Raw genomic sequence first — 21,191 nt, 5'->3', positions numbered from 1 at the left:
GCTAGTTATATGAATATAATACTGTTATATCCAATCTACAAATGTACATCTACATGCAACTCGAAGTACATTGGAAAAACAAAAAAAGTATTATCATAAGTGTTCTCTAAATTAAATATTACTTATTAAATTTTATATTTCAATGAAATTTTAACATGTTTATATAAAATGTGTTTTATTTTACAAAGTTCAGGTAACTACCTGTTGAGCACACCTTTGATTACACATCCCCTCTACTCACCAAGTTGAATGGTACGGCGAGAGGTTGTACTTTAGTATTTACCGCGTCCTCGACTTACGTAGTATAGGATTACATCCGTGAGTGGAAAAACTTTTAATATTAATAAAAAAAATGTGCACATAGTTTTTTCAAACAACACAAAAATGGGTTCGAAAATAGAGTACGTTGATTCATCACATTTATACGCCACAAACTATGTCCGGAATTCGAAAGCTATCGGAGTGCTTTGGGCTATATTCACGATTTGTTACGCGATAATAAGCGTTGTGGCGTTCGTTACACCGGAGTGGATAGGTGACTTGGAGACCGAGTATCCCAGGAAGTTCGGCCTCTTCCAAATATGCAGGACAGATGACTCCATCGAGGACTGTAAAGGAAGGTTGGATGACTTCCTGTCGATCAATGGTTTTGTGTTCAAAGTGGCCACGGTGCTGGTGGGAGCGGCGGTGGCGCTGGCCTTGTTTACCATATGTGCCATACTTTTGTTTTTCTTCTGCCAGTCGACCACTGTGTTCCATATTTGTGGATGGTTGCAGCTGATTTCGGGTAAGTACCGTTACCGATCTCTACGGATTATATAGAAATTAATGTACTTTAAAGTTAACTTTTAATACTTCGTACGACGCGTAATTTTATAACTCGCATTGTAAAATGTAACAAAAACTTAGTAATACATTTGTTACTACAGGCTACTAGTATTGTTAAGTTATAAGCGTATAGGTAAATTCTATCTATCTACCTCAAAGATATAAAATGGGACACTGATTTATTCATAACAAAATATAGATGAAAAAATATTTGTTTATGACATTTGTTAGTTTGGCACTGTCCGAGTGTCCGCACTGTGCGATTATTGTGATATTTTTCTGTGACAAGAAAGTGAAAGTTGAATATATCTGACCTTGTATTTGTATTGTTCGTATATAGGTAAATTTATTATTTATTATCAATATTTTAAGTACACCTAATGTAGATTCATTTAAATTACTTTATATACTTGTAAGATTAATTAACGTTTATTAAAGGCTAATTATCACTTCATTAATGTTTAGATAGCCATTTTTAATAAGAAAAAATCAATATTTAACAGGAGATGACCCTTATTACTCAAGTAAAAAACTAAGGCAGTAAAGCCCCTACTACTACAACATTACCTCCCCTACTCAAGTCGTTTCTACTTATTAAAAATAGTGACATCACTATAACCTTTGATTTCTTTTAAGACTATTGATATCATGACGAATAAAATATATATTTATTATAATATAGCTTGTATTCTTAATATAAAATGTATGATTTTTAGTAAATTTACAAAAACATGGGAGAACCTATCAAATTATAAAATATTTATCATTTGAAATCAAACTTCTGACTTACGAATAGAGATCAACATTCACTAAATACTACTCCGTGACCCGTGTTCAGTGACTTACTGCATCACGCTAGAATCTAGATGTCCTTTATACGCATTGAAGAATCGAGTTACAAACGTGTTTACTATTGTTACATAGAAATGCTTAGATACGTAATATACAACAAGGAAACATTTTTTTAATATTTGAAAGTCATATTCAATAGAAATATGTATGTAGAGAGGCTCCTCTCGATATATTAGTCGCGTACGCAAAAGGAATCTGGGAACCTAGTGTTAAAATAAGTTGCCTAGTTACCAGAGCCAGGAATATCTATCTAAGAGCTACGTCAGGAGTAAGAACGAAGGCATTAGCTTATCGTACAAAATGACTTTGGAAAAACGAATGCAACTTAAATTCTCTTTTAATTGCCAGGTCATTTACTAAATAAAATTGATAAAGAATTTTAAAACTTTTAAATTGTTTTTATTTATTTCCATCGAATCGACCTCGAATTATTTGTTAGGTCGGATGATTAGAATTATCAATTATTCAATTAGATTTTTGTGCCTTAGGAGCAATGCCCTTAAATTTGCTGTCGACATACAAAAAAATATGAAATTGCTGACTTAGACGAAATATTTCTTCAAATTAAAACTGAAATGCAATAATTAAAGCAAATAACTAAGTGGTGATGATGCAAATGCCGTCGTAGCGCAGGGACACAAGGTCGTGGGTTCGATTACGGGTTTGGGGAAAGAAATAATTAATATTATTTCATATATAGACATAGACGTATAGCATCCGAAACGTATTTTTTAGTTATCCATAGCGTGGTAGCCAGAGATAGCCGAGCGCAAAACACTACGGTCTCTCTTTCTCGCCTCGTCGACTGTCATCAACTCGCATGGGTATAGAAGGGTCCTCATGCTTTTTCCATAACCTTCGCGCCGTATCATCGTTACAGCACTTAGTAAGAAACATTGTAATTAGTTTGTTATTTGACATAATTCTGTTCCAAAAATACTTCTGTTCTGTTCTTTAATAATAATTATGGCTTTCGGAACGTGCCAATTGAGCACTAATCACTTGACCAATGGCACGTTACATGGAGAGAAAATACTTCAAACAAAGTTGTTCTAGTTTTGACAAAATACTTCTCCTAAGTTGTGCTAGTTTTGACAAGTAGATTTTTTTATTAGAAAACAAAATATTAAGTATTATTTTAGTCTAGTAATATTTAAAGGATATCCCGATACAGTGTAATCATGTTTCCCGGAGACGCACGCAAAGCGATTTGTAAAGTAATGTGGCAACACGGGCAACAGGTAGTTACTCCTGCGCTAGACAGGCGTTGCGTGCTGTGCATCCGTCCCGCGTAGGGCTATCACGAATTTATTGGAATTCTCTTGAAAACTAAAATAGATATTACTATAAAAATAATAGTTAAATAACTCTAAAAAGTAAACAAAATTAAAAAATCCAAAATATTGAACTGATCAGAATATCTTTTTGTCAACTAGTGAACTGATGATTTTCAAAAGAAAGGACACTCCCGATTACTTCACCATCCGACAAAGACATGAAACCGCAACCGCCGCGAATTCAATATTATAAAATAAAGCAAAATATAACATTATTGTAACCTTTTGATCAACCCTAACGAGGCAGGTGTGGTTGTGTACCCTACGGACGGTTGCGAAAGAAATTCACTTGAATCGTATAAAATGTCAGCGTTTCTGAATGATTCACGAGTAAGTCCATTGGAGTTGAATGTGTCCGAGATCCAATTATTATGATTTAATTACATTATTGTGCAATATGTCGCGATGAAACCGTGCCATTATCCTGCAGATAAAAAACAAGACAAGGTTTTTCTAGAAATAATAAAATAGGCTTATCACGTAGTAAGTAGCCTTAATATTTTTTTTTAATCTTTGTAAACTTTTATTATCATTAAATAAGAATTTTATTTGTCATATATTGCTGTAGGCAGAGATAACCCGAATTTGAGATGTATCAAAAGGTAGAACAGACAATGTGATTAATAAAAGTGAAATATTAATATAAATATCTGTAGTATAGACATTAAAATAGAATATATGAAACTGTTAAATATTAAAAATGTTAACTAATATAAGTCAAAAAACAAACATGGCCGAGATGTATTAATTATAAATGTTATTACGCACTTGTTTACGATGATTGGGGATTCAATTTGAATCATTCAAGTCACATACTAAATGTTTTCTTACACGCCCAATGCAAAGACGACCGTTTGCTTTGGGTTCCAATGCACGTATAGCTGTAATAATTAACATAGATATATTACACAGTATTATAATAAAATATTGTACAGGTTATGTGTAAATAAAGAAATATTCCTAGAGTTATGATTGTAATTGAAAACGCCAATAGTTTAATGGTTAATAACGTTATACATAACGCTATTATGAATCAAAAGTAGCTTAAGTGCATCGAAATCAGCTTAGTTTAGTAATCATCTTAGCTAAATCTTATTATATTGATCTTCGGAGTATTTTTAGATTATTTTAATAGGAGATCAGTCGTAGCCCAAATTAAATATGTAATATTTTTCGTTCCTGTGTCGAGTCAAGTCAAGCGCGGCGTTGAGTTCTAAATGTCATCATCATCATCTTTGATACAAAAGAATAATTAAATTTGTTTTTGATTTTTTCGACAGAATATGTAAATCTTATGACCTTTCAAGTTTGGTTCATTAATTAATTTCAGTTATGAGGTGACTATAGTTTAACACGTATGAATATTTGAGATAACTATTGATATTTAGTAATGATTTAGATTAATTTACAAATGAATACATTGAGATTCAGAACCAAATGTACTCGCAATACAATGACTACTGTCACGATAAACATTAGAGAACATCTCTTTCTTTGCAAAAACTTTCTGAAAATAAAACAAGAGAAGGCATCTTGACACTTTCTGGGGTTTTTTATGAGGGTAGTCAAAAAGAACCTAATGTTAAGACACTCTTCCACTTTCCTACGTTCCCATATTGTTTATCGAGATGAGGAATTCATTCGTTGCGCTTTATCTACAAGAGCGAATAAATTAAAATAATTAGAAAATTGTCTTTTCCCCGAGTGGGTATTGACCCAACAACCACTGCGTTTACTGTCTCTAACACTCCAATAAAACAAGAACATAGAAAAATAATAACACATAATTACCAATTGAATAACAGCTACAATTATACAATTACAACAAACTATACAAAACAATATGTAGTTTTAGTAGTAGAAATAAAAGGAAAATTAAAACCAGTATTGCTGGCATCATTACTGGCAGCCGCTCGTGTGACCTCATCGGAGACCGCTAAGCGACCGGAAAAAATGCTGACAGCCTACATACTACTACGACGTGGTCATCGAGAATCAAAGACATGATTGTTTGTGTGAAAGTAGTATACCTTCTGTTGTGTACTCACTCACCAAGCAATATCACGAAATATTATTTACTTTAGTAATTTACAAGTACAACCACAGGCAGATGTCATATAACGCTCAACTAACATTAAACACCACTTTTAATTACGTTTAAAATTTAAATTACGTCTTTTACGTCTAATTAAATTTTAAATGAAATACCTAGTGCCCAGTACAAGTAGTGTCACTGAGTAACAGTTACTTTACTGTAGATCCATCACGCCATTCAAAATCGATTTGTTGGATCACAAGTCATTTAGACGTGCACCGACGCGGCGCTCGAAATAGATAATTGAAAGTTATAGAAATCTACAATTTTTTTTTAAATTATGTATCTACATTTTTGAAAGGAAAGAAGGACATGAACTTAAAATTCTTGCTATTAGTCTAAATACTGCTACACGAAGAATTGTTTGATTCTAGACAGACTTTGGAACTTAGTGTTGAGACACTTGGTTTCCATTTCCTTTCCTTTTGATTAATTATTATTACCTATTGAAACATAAATTTGGAATATATTTTATTGCCCGTGGAATAATTGTAGGGTACTGTTTACTATACTGTTCTGTGCCCTGCACATAACACGGTAGGGAGAGGGAACTTGGGAACCTAGTGTTGTCTTAACACTAGGTTCCCAAGTTTCTACCTTCTCCAATTAAATAATATTGGAATAAACGGATATCTTCATGAGCGTGGAAAATGTAAATAATTCATTCACCAGAATTTGAATCGAACCCAAAATCTTCGCTTTTACGCTGTTAGACGGTATGCCGCTGCGACACGCCTCTTTTAATTGGATACTGATAAATATAAATAAATAAAATAGATATTAGAATTCATATACACAATCTTCGCCCTTAGGCAAAATTCAAATTTCAAACGCAAGGTCTTTTTGTGACAGCTAAACCATCTAAGGTAAAAATAATAGAACCTCTTGCGTAACCCCCTCGAATACCACCATCAACCTGCCATTACAGAACCGTGAAAAGTAAAAGTTTAATCCTAACATTAGCTTCATGGTGAGCACCGGCGATAATGACAGCAGTTTTGAGATGCTTTCCATGATTTTTGATATAATTTACAATTGTTTTTTGTGTCTGTTACAAAAAAACAAAAATAAATATATTATCAAGTTAAGCCAAGATAACTAGTAGAAATATATGTATACTATTGTATACTCCTTGCTTAAATAATAGTTCTTTTCCCACGTTCCCACGAAGTTATTACATCCGACCACTGAAATTATTTATTTAAGATAACTTTAAGTAGATAATATATTAGTATTTAAGCTCAATATAAGTGATCTGATAATTACCAATCTCCACTTTCTGTCTATTTAAAGGTATTATTGTATTTTATTTACGAGCTTTAACTGTAACTTGACCTTCAAGAAGACATTATCGATGGTACTGAAGAAAGTCTACATCACCTGAGGTCCTTCCGAAGGGAGTGTACGTGTCTGATGAGGTTAAGGACAGTGGGCGACGCTGAAGAGATATGTAGAGACCGTTTTCGTTATTTATGGCTACCCAGATAAGGATAAGGATATATATATATATACATATTTTTATCTAGAATGGAACTCGTGACTATCGCGTGTTAAGATCCGTGCTACGGTGGCTTTATTAGTATTATTTATAATTCATATTAAGTTCGACCTTACGTGGCCATACGATACTCTTGTACAATATCATTTTACATGCCCATATATTGGTATCGTTATCTTCATTATTTTTTACTTAAGCATACGCCACTAACGAATAAGTAGTTTTAAATTGAAATTAAATAGATTAGGTATAAGTATATATTACGGGAGTTTTTTTATTAATTTCATTAATAAAATATTCTATTATTTCTGATATTAATGGCCCATTCAAAAATATCTATCTAATTGATCTATTAAAACTGTTATTAATGACGTTGTCACTGTCGTCGCACATAGTAGTTCGTTATATCACCAAGAAAAAGTAAATTTTAAAGAAAAAAAATAGTGAAAATACATGATATGCACAAAGATAAGAAAACAGTGTTACTTACACAATGTTATAAGTAGTATGAATATTTACAACATTATAGTTAATCTTATATTATAATAATTAATAGAAAACGTAATAGAAAACTAGCTTTAACGCTCTCAAATCTCATAGAAACTAGAAAGTAGTCTGTCGGACAGATGTAAATATACCTGTAGGTGTAGGTAGACGTATAGGTAACTAGATAAGCGGCGGATACTTCAATTGCAAGTTTTCACTTTAAACGGAAAAGATATTAACGAGTGCGTCTCGTGGACCTACTCGTATGTAAAACCTGTTAGATTTGTTGCTTCATAGAGTTCAATTGGCGGGCTGTCGTTTTGACTATAGTTATTTAAATAAAAAATACTTTACGCTGATGATATGCCGCTGGATCACAATGGCCTCTACTATAAGTAAAGATATTGCTTAAAAACACGACGATAAACTAATCATAATCAGAAATGTCTCTGTTATACTGTATTATTAAGCCACTTGATACCTAACATAGACAAATTTAAGTTCATATCGTTTATTTTATATAGAAATACAAATTACTAATATGCTCAATACATGGCACATAAAATGAAACATTGTATGGGGAACACACGAAAGAGGTTGTACTCACGGTAAAACTAGAGATAATATTAAACAACAATCCAGTTAAAATACTGCCTTCACTTATAACAAGACAAAATAATATATCATTTTTTGTTGACGTACTGTCACATATGTATATACGTCAAATGTATTTTTGAGGAATTTTGTATTAATATTTTTTCTTGAGTACTTAAAGTATTACTTTGTATCACTTAAATAATGACATCCTTTCCAGAAAAAGACAATTGTCCAAAAGTATGTAAAGATATAGGTGCTTTCAAAAAGGCTACTGAAACATTAGAAAAAGCTCAAGATGAAAAACCTAGTGTTGAAATAAAAGAAGCTGATCAGCCTTCTAAAGAACAGACCCATCCTCAGGAGGACGAAGTTATAAAGAGAGCTCCAGCAGAAGGTGAAGAACATCTTCCGAACCTAAGACCTGGCCCCGATGGTAAAGTTGACTGGACACCACTTGCATCAATGACTAATACCAGGCCTAGCGTCAACAAGTATAGCATTAGCCGTTATTCTTTAAGTGAGTGGAGACAGCACAACCAAAATGTTCTAAATCCAGAAATTATTACTGAATCAAATATTGTAGAATATAATGCGAAAACGTCAATGATGCAAGCATTTGGAAACATTGACAAACAACAATGTGAAAATTTTAAGAGACTAAGACAAAAAGCGAAAGATATATTTAGATGGAAAGTAGAAGTTGAAAGCGCGTGTCGAGCTATTACAAAAGAAGTTGAACTTTTAGAAATAGAAAGACAACGTTTGAAAGGTGCCTCGAGAGTACTAATGCTACCAGAATCAATATCGAAAGAGTGTTTAGACCTCCGCTCTAATAGGTTTCAACCGGACCTGGTTGCAGATTTAGCAGAACAAGAATTAATTAAGGAAATGAATTTAGTGAGTGAGGTCCGTGCCACTTTGAAAAATACTGTAGATCAAATTGAAGAACAAATGGCAATGAATAAAGCTGCAAAACATAGAATAGAATACGATTGGTGTGATAAGACCATGGCCTATAATACTGAAAGTATGAACTTAGGACTTACTACGAAATCTAATACCATCATGTTTAGACCGGGCTCCACGCGTTTTGGTGAATACACTGCACCTTTAGAGTATTGGGAATATTTTTGTAGAGAAAATGTACAAAATTGTGAGGCTGTGCGACAAAAATCCGCCGATTTACGTGGAAGCCTTAATGCTATTTTAGTTAACGGTGGTAGAAAACTGCGAAATCAAGCAGATAGAACTGACATTGCGCTAGCCGAAACTGTAGCGATAACGCAAGAACTTTGTGCGAAACTGGAGGAAACATTACGGAATACGTTACAAAGGATCGCGGATATGGAATCTTTAATTGCAAATTTGCAAGATTCTGTCAGAAAGATGGATGCAGCAATGAAATTAGCACAAACTAGATTAGACAACAGAAATAATTTCCGACCACACGGAGAAAGTGTAAGAGATCAACCGCATTTAGGATTAATCGAAGAAGTGAAGAAAATCCACGAAACCGTCACATCACTGCTCGGCCAGTTGAAGAATGCTGAAAGAGTACGGAATGAACTTTTGGAGAAGAGAATTGTTCTTGAGAAGGACATTGCATCTAAAAGAAAGACTTTGAATATAGACCGCGACCGATGCGGCATGGTTCGGTCACACTATCCGTCTGCGTCGGAATTAGCGGGACATTAGAGACTTAATTTGTTATTGTCTACGTTAGCGATTTGGTTATTATAATTAATTGTTTTAAATACACTCTACAAATCTGTATAATTATAATCACAATTTCTAAATTACAATGTGATTAAATAACAAACCATATTATCTCTAATGATGATTGGATATTTCTAAATCAACATTAACAGTTGCGTCAGGAAATAAAGATGTATCATAAAGTCTTAAATTGTTTTCCTCAAGACATCGAAACCGAGTCGTAGTGATAATACCTTTCACTATTTATTGTCTGGCGTACAAGTGTTAGTTACGCAAGCTTAGCTAGAAGATGATGGAGGTGATAAAATTATTGAAAATAAAAATGATAACCTTAGGAAATGCTTAAAATTAAAATATAATAGTAAGCTTAACTTCCATCACATTTGTATGTTCGAATAGTTACTGAAATTAATGAAACATTAAGCATATTTTAATCTTTTCAACATTTTTAGTAAATATTTTCTTCCTAAAATATTATATGCTAATTTTACAGTTTTTTTTATATACGCACAAGTTTACTTACAAAGCAACTCGAAACAATTTTTTTTTTCAGCTTCACCTAGCGTTAAGACACTCCGCTCCCCACTTTCCGCCGAATTCTCGAGGCATTGCGTGTTGAGTGGCGGAACTCGAACTTTGCCTCGACACCAGAACAAAGAAAATATGAAATATTTTATTTCCTCGACTGGAGATCGAACCCACAGTCTATTGCGGTCCGCGCGTGTAGTCACACGCTTGTGTCCTTGCACCACGACTGGCCTCATGATAATATCATATACTACCTTTGATATATTATATTTAATTATATCCATTACTTTTAATCGTAACCTTCCATTTTTTGTGATGCACTAAAATTTTGATTTGAACATAATTGTAAGATATAACATGAAAACTGTTTTCTAATATAATCTGTATTAAAATTAACTCGTTGCCACTCTACGCGCAATATCTCGAAAATAGACAATTTTCGAGATATATAAAGCTAACTTCCTTCTACTCAACCTGCTATATGCGGGATACAGCGTGATGCTAAATTAAACTCTAAAGGTCACCCTGCATCATCACTGTACTTCGAAAGAACCGTTGCACGTTATTACGGAACACGGAATTATTAAACAGTAAAAATTGCTAGTGGGTACCAAAAAACAATAACATCGTTATATCTCATCCCACGACAGTGGGAACTGTGGAGAACAGTGTATGTGACCTTTTCATATTATATTATAATACTTGCTAGGTGTACTTTGTATGTTAGTCTCTGAAACGTTGTCTATTGAAAATGTAAATAAGTTATATTTTAACTTTAAAGACTAAAAGAAACCAGCTCCACGATTCTTCCCGCATGATAGGGTAGACAGTTTTTGTCTTAGGTTTCCAAATGTAAAAACACTCCATTCGCCTCTTACCGCCTAATATCTGAGATTGTTCATCAAAGCGGGAAAATTAAAATATGACCATTCTCCTGAGTGGACATCGAACCCACAACTCTTGCGTTTACAGTAAGACGCTGTTCCACTGTCCAGACAGAGAAAAGTAAATATTATAGTTTGTTATGGCATGTTGACAATTTAGGACTTAAAGGATTTAGGATTTAAATATTGTTTAGAAAAAGTACTATATACGATATTTATTTAATGACGATTTTCAGAAATGTAAAGAAACCTTTTTTAAAAGTACAAAAATGTGAATTATGTAAGTTAGGTATATTAAAATGACAATTAAGTGTCATTATTTTTTATTTTACATATTTATATATATATATTTTTGTAGTTTTATAGTGTTTATCAATTTAGAGATTATGGCAGGTCAATCTAATCGTTTTTCCTGTCCTCATATATGTCCAAAGTCAGGCGGCCATGGCGATGAGAGAAAAGATGAACAAGTTAATCAATCTCAGAAAACGGTAAATGTTCATGCTTCCCCATACGTACCTGGCATGATTGAACCACCAGAACCAAAAGTCTATCCACCGGGTGCTCCGCCTAGATATCTGCCTCAACTTACAGACAGCACAAGTGGAGATATTCTCGGTATGGGTCCTATAGATCCATGGGCAGCTGGCCATATAGACTGGACACCGCAAGCAGGTTCTACGGGAGTAAGACCAGTGGTTGATAAATATTCTATCACTAGATACTCTACGGGAGAATGGCGAAAAAACAATCAGCTAATGCTAACACCACGTGCAACTGACAAAGCCCACGCTCTAGAAACACAAATTAAAACGGATGTCAATAATACTTTTTCAAATATGAACAATAAGCTTAAAGATTCTGACAAGAAAATAAACAAGCGAATTGAAAACTTGTCTTATTGGAAGAAAAAAGTTGAGTCTACTCTTCAAGCTATGAATAAAGAAATAAACACCTTGGACGATGATAGAGCCCGATTGAAAGGTGCCTGTAAAATCTTGATGATGCCCGAAGCAATATCACGAGAATGTTTGGAATTACGTACAGGCCGATATGAGCCGGATTTAGTGAGAGACGATGCTGAGCAAGAACTAATAAAAGAAGTAGCAATTGTTGGCGAAATAAGACGAGTTTTTACAACTACATTATTGCAAGTTGAAGAACAAATGGCAAGAAATAAAGCGGCAAAATCTTCGATTGAATTCGATTGGAGTGATAAGATGGTTACTTTAAAGGTTGATATGAAGAACGCTTCTCTCTCCCCAGAATCAAATCTGATAATTTGTCATCCTGGTGTAGCGAGATGGCCAGAAAACGCGACCACTCTGGAGTATTGGGAACATTATTGTTCGGAGAGCATAAGAAATTGTGAAGAGGTAAGAAAAGCGTCAGAGAAACTACGCGGCGACTTGATGGCAGTTATAACCAAAGGAAGTCAGGACATGAAATTACAAGCAGATAGAACTAATTTGGCACTTTCAGAAACAGTAGAAGCTACTGAGGCGCTATGTGACAAATTAGAAGAAACTTTAAAAGATAATTTACAAAAGATAGCCGATATAGAAAATCTTATAGATTACTTAAAGGAATCATTGCGAAAAATCGATGAAAGAAACAAATGCGTCATGTCACGATTGTATGCTCGGAACTATGAACGACCGAACGTAGAGAACTGTAGAGATGAAGCGCAGTACTCTTTGATAGCAGAAGCTAAGTTTATAAAAGAAAGTTCAGAGTCGCTACAGAACCAATTGAGAGAAGCGGAAAATGTACGATCGGAATTGATGAAATACAGAGGAGATTTAGAAAAGGACATCGCCTGCAAAAGGAAAAGCCTTAACATAGACAAGGACCGGTGCTCCAGAGTGCGCGCGCACATGCCGACGCCGGAAGAATTTGCAGCTGGCTGAAACAAACTGGTTCTAATAAAATATTTATAATATTAGCACGACTAATAATAATTGACCTTTTTGACGTAAATCGTGAAATGTCTGTTTCCTAATGTACATATTTGAACTAATATTGATATTTATCCTTGCTGCACATCTTGCGGTCGAAAATAATAGTGGTTACTAAGTAATATTGTAACTAATATATTCCTCTTTAATTTATTACTATTTAAATTAACTAAAACGTGGGAGAATGCAACTAGAGAGACAAAGGTTTATCGTAAACATTATTACCACTTCATGCAGTAGGTAATTAATGTTAATTACAATTTACAAAATTTTATATTTATATCTATTTTTATTAATTCAGTCATGCATAAGAATATTTTCCAAACATCTGCTATAATAACAATACTAATAGCGCATACAAAAATTACGTAACCACAAGCAACTTGTTAAGTTAAATTATCGAAATTAAGCTACAAGTAGGTAATATTTCACATCAAAGCGATACTAAAATTTGCATTTCAAAATGCCAAATAAAAAGTGGGTCGCGTGAGTCAATACGTATTATTTTTGAAGTCTTAGACAACATAGAGAGAACTTGTGAGATAACGGGCAGCTAGAAACACCTGAACATGACCAGTCGGTTAAATATGCAAGAATGTATGTTTATAATAGAAGGCACGGCGGTTGTAACGTTTTTGTTGCTTTTCAAGTTGAAATTTAAGTAATTGCACCTTTATTTTCTTGTAAGATTGAGACACTACGAGCACTATATACTCACTCTGTAACTCTAACCCAGCGGATTAGGCGAATTGCTTAAAACAGATTCAATTTACGTAACAAATGTTTTAAATAATCAACGCCGTGATAGCTCTTGAGTCAGATTGAGCATCGGTACTTACGTGATGCGTACAGCATGCGCTATACCGGATGTAGGAAAGAAAAAACACTAACACCGTATAATGGCTGCATTAGCAATAATTGTCGATTGAACTTACTCTTACTTAACACGTTATTACCGTTACGTATGATTTTGAAGTGGCCAATTACGGAAGATGATGTTTTAAATTATTTTTTACTTATTTATGCCTTTGTTGTTGTTCGAGTTTGAAGTATTTTGTGTTTTTAACTGAATTTAAAGAACTTAGTGAAAAATAACTCTAGTTTTTCATATTTTGTCCATACGCAGGTATATTTGTTTATTTTTCAATTATTGTATTGTATTTTGCAACATGGTTATGAAAAATAAAATATTAAGTTTAATTTTTCGGGTAGGAGGCTAGGCACAGAGGAGAAAAGATAGGAGGATAAAGGAGATAAAGATGTTTTGGGTCTTTGCATTCTACTCCAATTCGTGAACAAAATATTTAACAAATGTTACAACACCCTTACTACATACATCCTTACTAAGCCTGTTTGTTTTACTTGGCACCGACTTCAAAATTAAAAAAAATTTGTAAAATTATTTTTCACTTTTTAGTTCGTTGTTAGAAGTCGGTTTTTCTTTTTGTTCAAAAATAATTTATAACAATGTTCTACAGAATTGTTAATTTACATGTAAAAATAGGAAATCTTGGCTACTTGTTTTTTTAACATATCTTTTATGCAAACTACGTAACTACATACATAAAGTAATATTCATATGCATATCTACCTATTCGTACTTTTACTTTTTACGGCTTGCAAGTGCAACCTCCACATTGATTCATTTATTGATAAACAGTATCATAGAGTTAGTCTGACTGAAAAAGCGGCGGTAGTGGATTCGAGTGCCATTGGGGGATAAGTTACTTTCATTTCCATGTTCTGGTAATAAGACAAAAAAGCGTTTAGTTCCGCGATACGCCTGTCTACATCTCTTTCTTAAAAATAGAGCGGGGAGTGGAGTATGGAGTATGTTAACATTAGGTCCCCTCTGCCTAAGTTTCTATTGAATTTATAACAACTTTTAAATTATTATGACCCTATAAAAACTGATTTTTTAAGAGAAAAAGTATATCTACCCACTGTGTTATATTTTATATATAACTGTTAATTATTTATATTTATCCTTTGCTTTACCGCTTTAAATATTAAAAAGCTAATTCTCAATTAGCTTTTAAAAATGTCCTTTAAATAAAGATAAGTATTGTCAGCGCCAGCATGTCTAAGCTTGCGATTCATTTATACATATGCTGTTTGTGATTTCAAAATCCGTTTCAGTAACAGCAATCTAGTTTTTGTACGTGAGAACGTGCCGTTATCTCGCTCTTATATCTAGATATCGACACACATCACATACGTACTCATTGCAGTTGCGTGGTTTTTCCTTCACAGATTAAAAGCCGTTGCAAATTCTTTCATTTCGTAACTTTGGACAATATTTTAATTGTATCGTTGTGATTTGTGTTCACTGATTCGTACCAATTATGGACGGAGGTTGGAAATCGGTTTTCAGCAGACGCCAGCCACTGCGCCGCGACGGTCTCAATGTACTTTATTAAATCAGCTACTCCTCCTCCTCTGTTACTAAACAAGGAAATAAAAAAGTAGTCTTAGAGGTAGAAAGTAAAAAAAAACTTTGCGAGCGTAAATGAAGTCGAAATAACGTCATTACGGATTATGCACGCAGCGCGCTCTGTATTAACTTGAGTAACGAAGACGAATTATGATCATTTAAAACATTATATTAAAATCTTGTATAAAAAAACATAAAAGTTAATTTATTAAAAAAATATATTATAATATACTTTAAAGTATAGCAAGAACTGCCTCTGAAATACATATTATTATTGTTGGAAAAATATTGTCACTCTTTTATATTAAGTTTATTGTCTATCAATATATTCTTTTATTGCAATATTAAACAAAAATAAGTATTATCACTAAAATATTAGAATTTTAAAATCCTTTACAGATATTTAATTTGTGTTCTCTCTTTTCATCATAGTGTTCGACTCATTTACAATTTGTCATCTGAGTAAATAAAAGAATATAATAATATAAAGAGGGGCCAGGCGTCACGAAGAGTCGCACGCGTGGACTGTAAATGCGACAGGTTGTGTGTTCGATTTCCAATCGAGGAAAGTAAATATTTAATCGTGTCTGCGTCTTTTCGCGGAAAATGAGCTTTGTAGCTCGTACATACATATTTTTATTTAATAGTATAACTTCTAACATAACTTAAATTTTTCTTTCGCTTCGTTCATCCGTTCATTTTGCAACATTTTCAATTTCAACACACCACACAGACTAATGAAGCAAAAAGAAACAGACTAAGTGTTTATTAAGAAAAGATCAAATCGAGAGTTAAGTAACGGTTAGAACAATCACTATCTTCACGCTCTACAAGCTTCTGTGGGAAAGTAGTCTGTGAATTGTTTTTCTACGCTTCTAGATGTGGAGTTAGATTAGCTAATTATTATACTTGGGTGACAGATAGCCACCCTGTATAATGAAGCAGTATTTTGTATTAACTAGACAGATATTGCATGTAACACACTACACAATTGGCTCAAACGACTCAAACGCTTGCTTAAGAGAAAACTCTTATGAATTTTGATTTTTTTACAACATATTTTATTTATTTTTTTAGTTTTTTTTAGTTATGTCAATATGTAGAGGCGGCCGTTGATGGCAAAGCGCGCGTTTCTTGTTGTAAACGGGACGGCTTTAGGCTCGATTCTCACTCAGGGGAATAAATAATTTTATTTTGTACTCTAAAAATAAGACAAAGCGGCGTCTCTTAATAAGTTCCCTTTACCTTCTTTGCTATAGATAATCGGGACATAGGGTGTAGTACAGGTATAATTTACAAATACATTATTTAAGGCCGTCGTTAATCACGTTCTCGCTAAATGAATAAAATTACTTTTATCTAATAATAGATATAACAAACAATAGATACATTAATAACCAAAATCTGATAAGTATCGTTTGCTTCTTGAGAGATCCTAGAAGATTTAAGTTTAACAAAAGCTTTGAAGACAGCCATTGTTTTATTAGAATCTTACTACAATGTTTTATAAGAGGAGCTGGAAATATTTAGAAATTCTAAATTCTGCGGAATGCACACTGTACATATTTTTGATACCTATTTCTATCGACACAGTGTGTTACAATATCGATACAAATCACCTGAACCGGAAGCCCAGGGAGTATCTAATATATAATTCATATATTCATAATTCTGCATGGGAAAATAAAAATGAAATTAAAATAATTGCAAATGGTAGGTAATACTATTTCTAATATCCGTCCCTTCATTTCTAATTCGGTGAAACTTCTTTTCCATCGGAAGCGATCGAAGCGTGGAAGATTTGTTCGTGGCACTTTCCAAATTGGAAAATTCTAATTGAAGTTAGAATTACCGTAAAATATCGTAACGTAATAACGGCAATAGTTATGGTTTCACTATTCAGAAAATTTCATTTTTTCCGCCATTTAACACATAATAGTTATATTTATCATATAAAAACATATTTGTCCCGAATAATTATTAGAAATTTTTGAATAATATAACCTACTCATCAGAATAATCTATAGGCTACTTCTTATGAGTTCGTATAATTTGGCTCTAATATAACAATAAGCGAATAAGAATAAGCTGGCGAAGCCGCGGCTTGGTCGCTAGTAACTAATGAGTAATAACAATTTAAATTGTTCCAGCCATGTTCCTGATCGGCGGCGTGGCGGTGTACCCCGCGGCCTGGAGCGAGACCGCCGTGCAGGAGACCTGCGGCCCGACCGCCGACCAGTACAATATCGGTAACTGTTTTACTGTCTAATATTATAAAGAGTTTCTTTGATTGATCAATAAGTGAATTAAAGGTACTTTCATCCCGATACATCTCAAATTCCATGCTGAGTGCTCATTAAATGTTGCCCTTTGTTTTCAATTTCACTCTCAGTTTAAGAACTCATAGGCGTCCACAAACCTAATTATTTATCAAACGCACACTCTTCCCAGGTCGCTGTCACATACGCTGGGCGTACCTCCTGGCGGTCATCGGGTGTTTGGACGGCGTAGTGCTGGCCGCCCTCGCCTTCATCCTGGCCACGAGGCACGTGAGGCTTCAGCCGGATACCTCGTACCCTGCTGATTTGTATAAGGGTAGGTTTTTTGGGTTTCTTTTTAATTACTTTTGTTTTATAACATATTTGAGTTGAAATGTGGCGGAACCTATTGAGGTTATGACGAAATTGTTGATAATAATGATTGTTTAATACGATAAAAATTCTAAAAACTAACCTATTAAATAGACATATTATATTTTAATAATGGTATGTAAATGATAGCATTATTATCTAATAATGTCAGTTTGTCTGTGTATTATAAAATACCATATAATATAGTATAACGTCGGAACGAGAGGTTCCACTCTGATTGCTGTCACGATACTTACATAGTGTGCGGCGACGAAAACGAGTTTGTACTATTTACGATTAATTTGTTTATTGAGTTACGCTTATATGATTCCATGACATTTAATATAGGGAAGCCTTATTATAGTACATGTTTAGTAGGATTCCCGCTATGTTCAAATTATCAGACATTTTCTAAAAATCATTTGGCATATAAGTAATGGCATATAGTAATGTTTGTTATTTATTTTTGTGCTTACTTTATATTGCTTTAAAACTAAAATAAGCTTGTTTAAAATGACATAGTCATATAGTGTCATATAACGCTGCTACGACGTATGAAGTATCTATAACTTGTTTTTAAGATATTATATTATTGTATTTTATGTTGTGACATTAGTAGCCTAGCTTAGTTTAGCCTTTTTCATATCACATAGTTGAATTATAGTATAAGTTAAGTTTTATATTGCAATAATACATAAATAAAGAAATATGGTAGTTATGGTTGGTATTTTTTAGTGAATTTTATTATAATTATTATGAGAGTACCTGTTTTTTCTCTACCTACATATATCATTAAAGAAACTCGAAAATACGTAAAGATGCGTGCACATACACGTATATATATGCAAGACAGAAAAAGCAACTTACAAATTGTGTCAAGAACGCATCGTCTGTCGCTCGCGTTTTGCATTAACAATTGAGTATTATCAAAAGTGGACTTTATTTCTTTAGTAATAAGTGTTATTTTATATTTTGTTCGTTTCAAAGGTTTCCTTGGTGTCAAATACCACAAAAGATCACTTTACTCGATATCCTGTTCGAGATTCTTGAGTTTCTAATTTACATGGGAATATATTATACGTGTTATCCGTGCTGGCACAGCGACACAAGTTGGCGACAGTTGATGGTTCGATTACCGACGTATCGGCGTCAGAATAATTATGTATAGTTTATTACGATCCTTTCCTCGACGTTTCTGCTACTAGTTGAATTTAAAATAATATATGTAGATATCTAACATACATATAAGTATGTATTAGGTTGCCAAATATTATTATCTTGCCTAAATCTTTCTAACTACCATAAATTCTTTAAATTCCAGGTGAAGTAAACAACGCATACGTAACAGATGCCACCTCGGTCTCAGGTTCCCGCAAGTCCCTGGCCCTCCAGCCGGTACTCCTGATGCATCCTCACGCACCTCTCGATGTCGACACCTATTCGCACTACTCGGGTCGCACTGCAAGATCTAAACATGGTATTTATGCAAATACAATGCATAATTATCAGTTGTAGAATTATTGTTTTTTAATTGAGTTTAATTTAACTGCACGGCGTGGATTTCCGCCACGCAAAACGCTATGTTTTTATTTGGAGGAAAGTGGGGTACTCAGTATTTAGTACTGATGCACTTACATTATATTACTACGAGCGCTTTGCGAGGTCTAACATGGTATTTATATTTATTGCATAGTATTTGGTAATATAATGCATAATAATCAGTTGCAATAATGAATTGACAATGTTATTATTATTTTGTTAAAAATAATAAACATAATAATGTTATGTTCCTCCATTATTTCCTTTCGAACTTTATTTGGAAAGTGGAGAACGTAGTGTCGTTAATTCTTTAAAAAATCAAAATCGTTTGCATGTATCAAAAACTTGACGTGTAGATGGCGTTGTATTGATACTAATTAGTTCTCTGGATTTAATGTAGATGGCGGTGAAATTTGTTGTTTTAGTAGTAGTGATAGCGCTGTTTAATTTTTTTATCATTTGGCAATAAATGACGTTGAATGGTTTTTAATTCTGTTTATATTGTCATCGATTTGTAGAATTTAGAAATTTTATATATTTTATTATTTTTAATAAGAGAAAAATAATTATTTTTATTTGTTACAATTAAATTATTTAATGGTCTATTGCTATTTCTAAAAATTATAGACAAATTATCATTAATTGCCAAACCATTGCCCCTATTATGTCTTTTGTGATGAGTCTTACTTAGTTGGTATAAATCTGGATATTTTATGTAAGTAATATTGTTATCATGTGTTGTGGATAGATTGGACGAATTAAAAAAATAACCTATTGTATTTAAATAGGAATATATTTGTAGTCCTTCGTTTTTTATTTTTTAATAGTAATTATGACCTGAAGTTTATATATTTTAATAAAGGTAACTCGTTACTTAAACCTTCAAATATTCTCTGTAAATAATTGTCTTTCTAACATCTAGAAATTATTATAATTTTGTGACAATATCTTTTATTAATCACTTTTTAAAGTTTGCATCTATAAAAGAATAAACTATAACTTGATAAACTATCATTTTTAAACGACTTCGAAAAGAAGAAGATTCTCAATTCGGTTGATATATTTTTGTTTTTAACTCTAAGTGACAATGTATTAGTTTAAAATTACGCCAAAAGATGGCGCTTATGATCATTTTCTAATTTTATGCTCAAACGAAATAAATTCGACCAATTAAATAATAGGAAGGAAATATTATACATAACTTTATGAAATAAATATTGAATATGTATTTAATTTTAGTATTTTTAATCCTAATTTTGTTTCTACTTAACATTTGTATTAAAAATGTAAATAGTATAGAAGTAGTAGTAATATCTAGAAGTAATTGTAGAATATAATAATAACCAATGTTCAATGTTACTTGTGCCTTGAAATTTAATTTGGAATAAAATATTCTTTTTAATGTAGTTTTGTTTTATTTTCTATTTATAATATCAAATTAAAGAAACTGAGGCAAAGCTTGACTTTGATAATATATTTAATGTTATCAAAGTTTAATTACATTATATATTTTATAAAGTAAAAAAACCTTAACCAAATACCACTAATAAATCTTGAACTATATAATATTAATAAAATAGCTTATATAAACATTACTTCCTTTTTTATATATTTTATTTGGGGAATGTGAATTGTATTATATTTTTCGTTTTTGTATTATGTTTATTATATTATATTTATTTATAATTTTATATTTAGGTCCAAATCATAAATTAGATGTTTATATGGGCAAAGCGTCAATGAATAAATTTAATTTCCATCAACCAAATTCAATAAAATTTCAAACAAAATAATTTTAAATAAAAAAAC

The 21,191-nt window shown here is 32.7% G+C and overlaps 3 protein-coding genes across 3 annotated transcripts; all 3 read left to right on the top strand.

The window, feature by feature from the left end:
- The first annotated feature begins 260 nt into the window (after nucleotides 1-260).
- On the top strand, nucleotides 261-20,788 carry Tmhs (Tetraspan membrane protein in hair cell stereocilia). Its single transcript, XM_085191192.1, has 4 exons — nucleotides 261-787; nucleotides 17,364-17,462; nucleotides 17,665-17,808; nucleotides 19,165-20,788. The coding sequence occupies exons 1-4, from the start codon at nucleotides 385-387 to the stop codon at nucleotides 19,356-19,358; spliced, it is 840 nt and encodes a 279-aa protein (XP_085047318.1). The 5' UTR covers nucleotides 261-384; the 3' UTR covers nucleotides 19,359-20,788.
- LOC146535042 (tektin-4-like) lies at nucleotides 7,895-9,503 on the top strand. Its single transcript, XM_085191191.1, has one exon. It carries the CDS (start codon nucleotides 7,895-7,897, stop codon nucleotides 9,386-9,388), a length of 1,494 nt encoding a protein of 497 aa, XP_085047317.1. The 3' UTR covers nucleotides 9,389-9,503.
- LOC146535041 (tektin-4-like) lies at nucleotides 11,208-12,814 on the top strand. Its single transcript, XM_085191190.1, has one exon. It carries the CDS (start codon nucleotides 11,208-11,210, stop codon nucleotides 12,729-12,731), a length of 1,524 nt encoding a protein of 507 aa, XP_085047316.1. The 3' UTR covers nucleotides 12,732-12,814.
- Nucleotides 20,789-21,191: the final 403 nt, after the last annotated feature.

Source organism: Heliconius melpomene, chromosome 10, assembly GCF_056956725.1.
Source record: "Heliconius melpomene rosina isolate 202511_hmr_F chromosome 10, ASM5695672v1, whole genome shotgun sequence".
NCBI lineage: Eukaryota > Metazoa > Arthropoda > Insecta > Lepidoptera > Nymphalidae > Heliconius > Heliconius melpomene.
The sequence above is the reverse complement of the archived record's forward strand: the minus strand, read 5'-3'. Positions and strand labels throughout refer to the sequence as shown.

Excerpts from the sequence above, each read along its gene's own strand:
- LOC146535042 (XM_085191191.1), top strand. The coding sequence starts at position 7,895 with ATGACATCCTTTCCAGAAAAAGACAATTGTCCAAAAGTATGTAAAGAT.
- LOC146535041 (XM_085191190.1), top strand. The coding sequence starts at position 11,208 with ATGGCAGGTCAATCTAATCGTTTTTCCTGTCCTCATATATGTCCAAAG.
- Tmhs (XM_085191192.1), top strand. The coding sequence starts at position 385 with ATGGGTTCGAAAATAGAGTACGTTGATTCATCACATTTATACGCCACA. Across the intron at positions 788-17,363 it reads ATGGTTGCAGCTGATTTCGG|CCATGTTCCTGATCGGCGGC; the intron begins GTAAGTACCGTT and ends AAATTGTTCCAG. Across the intron at positions 17,463-17,664 it reads CGCCGACCAGTACAATATCG|GTCGCTGTCACATACGCTGG; the intron begins GTAACTGTTTTA and ends CACTCTTCCCAG.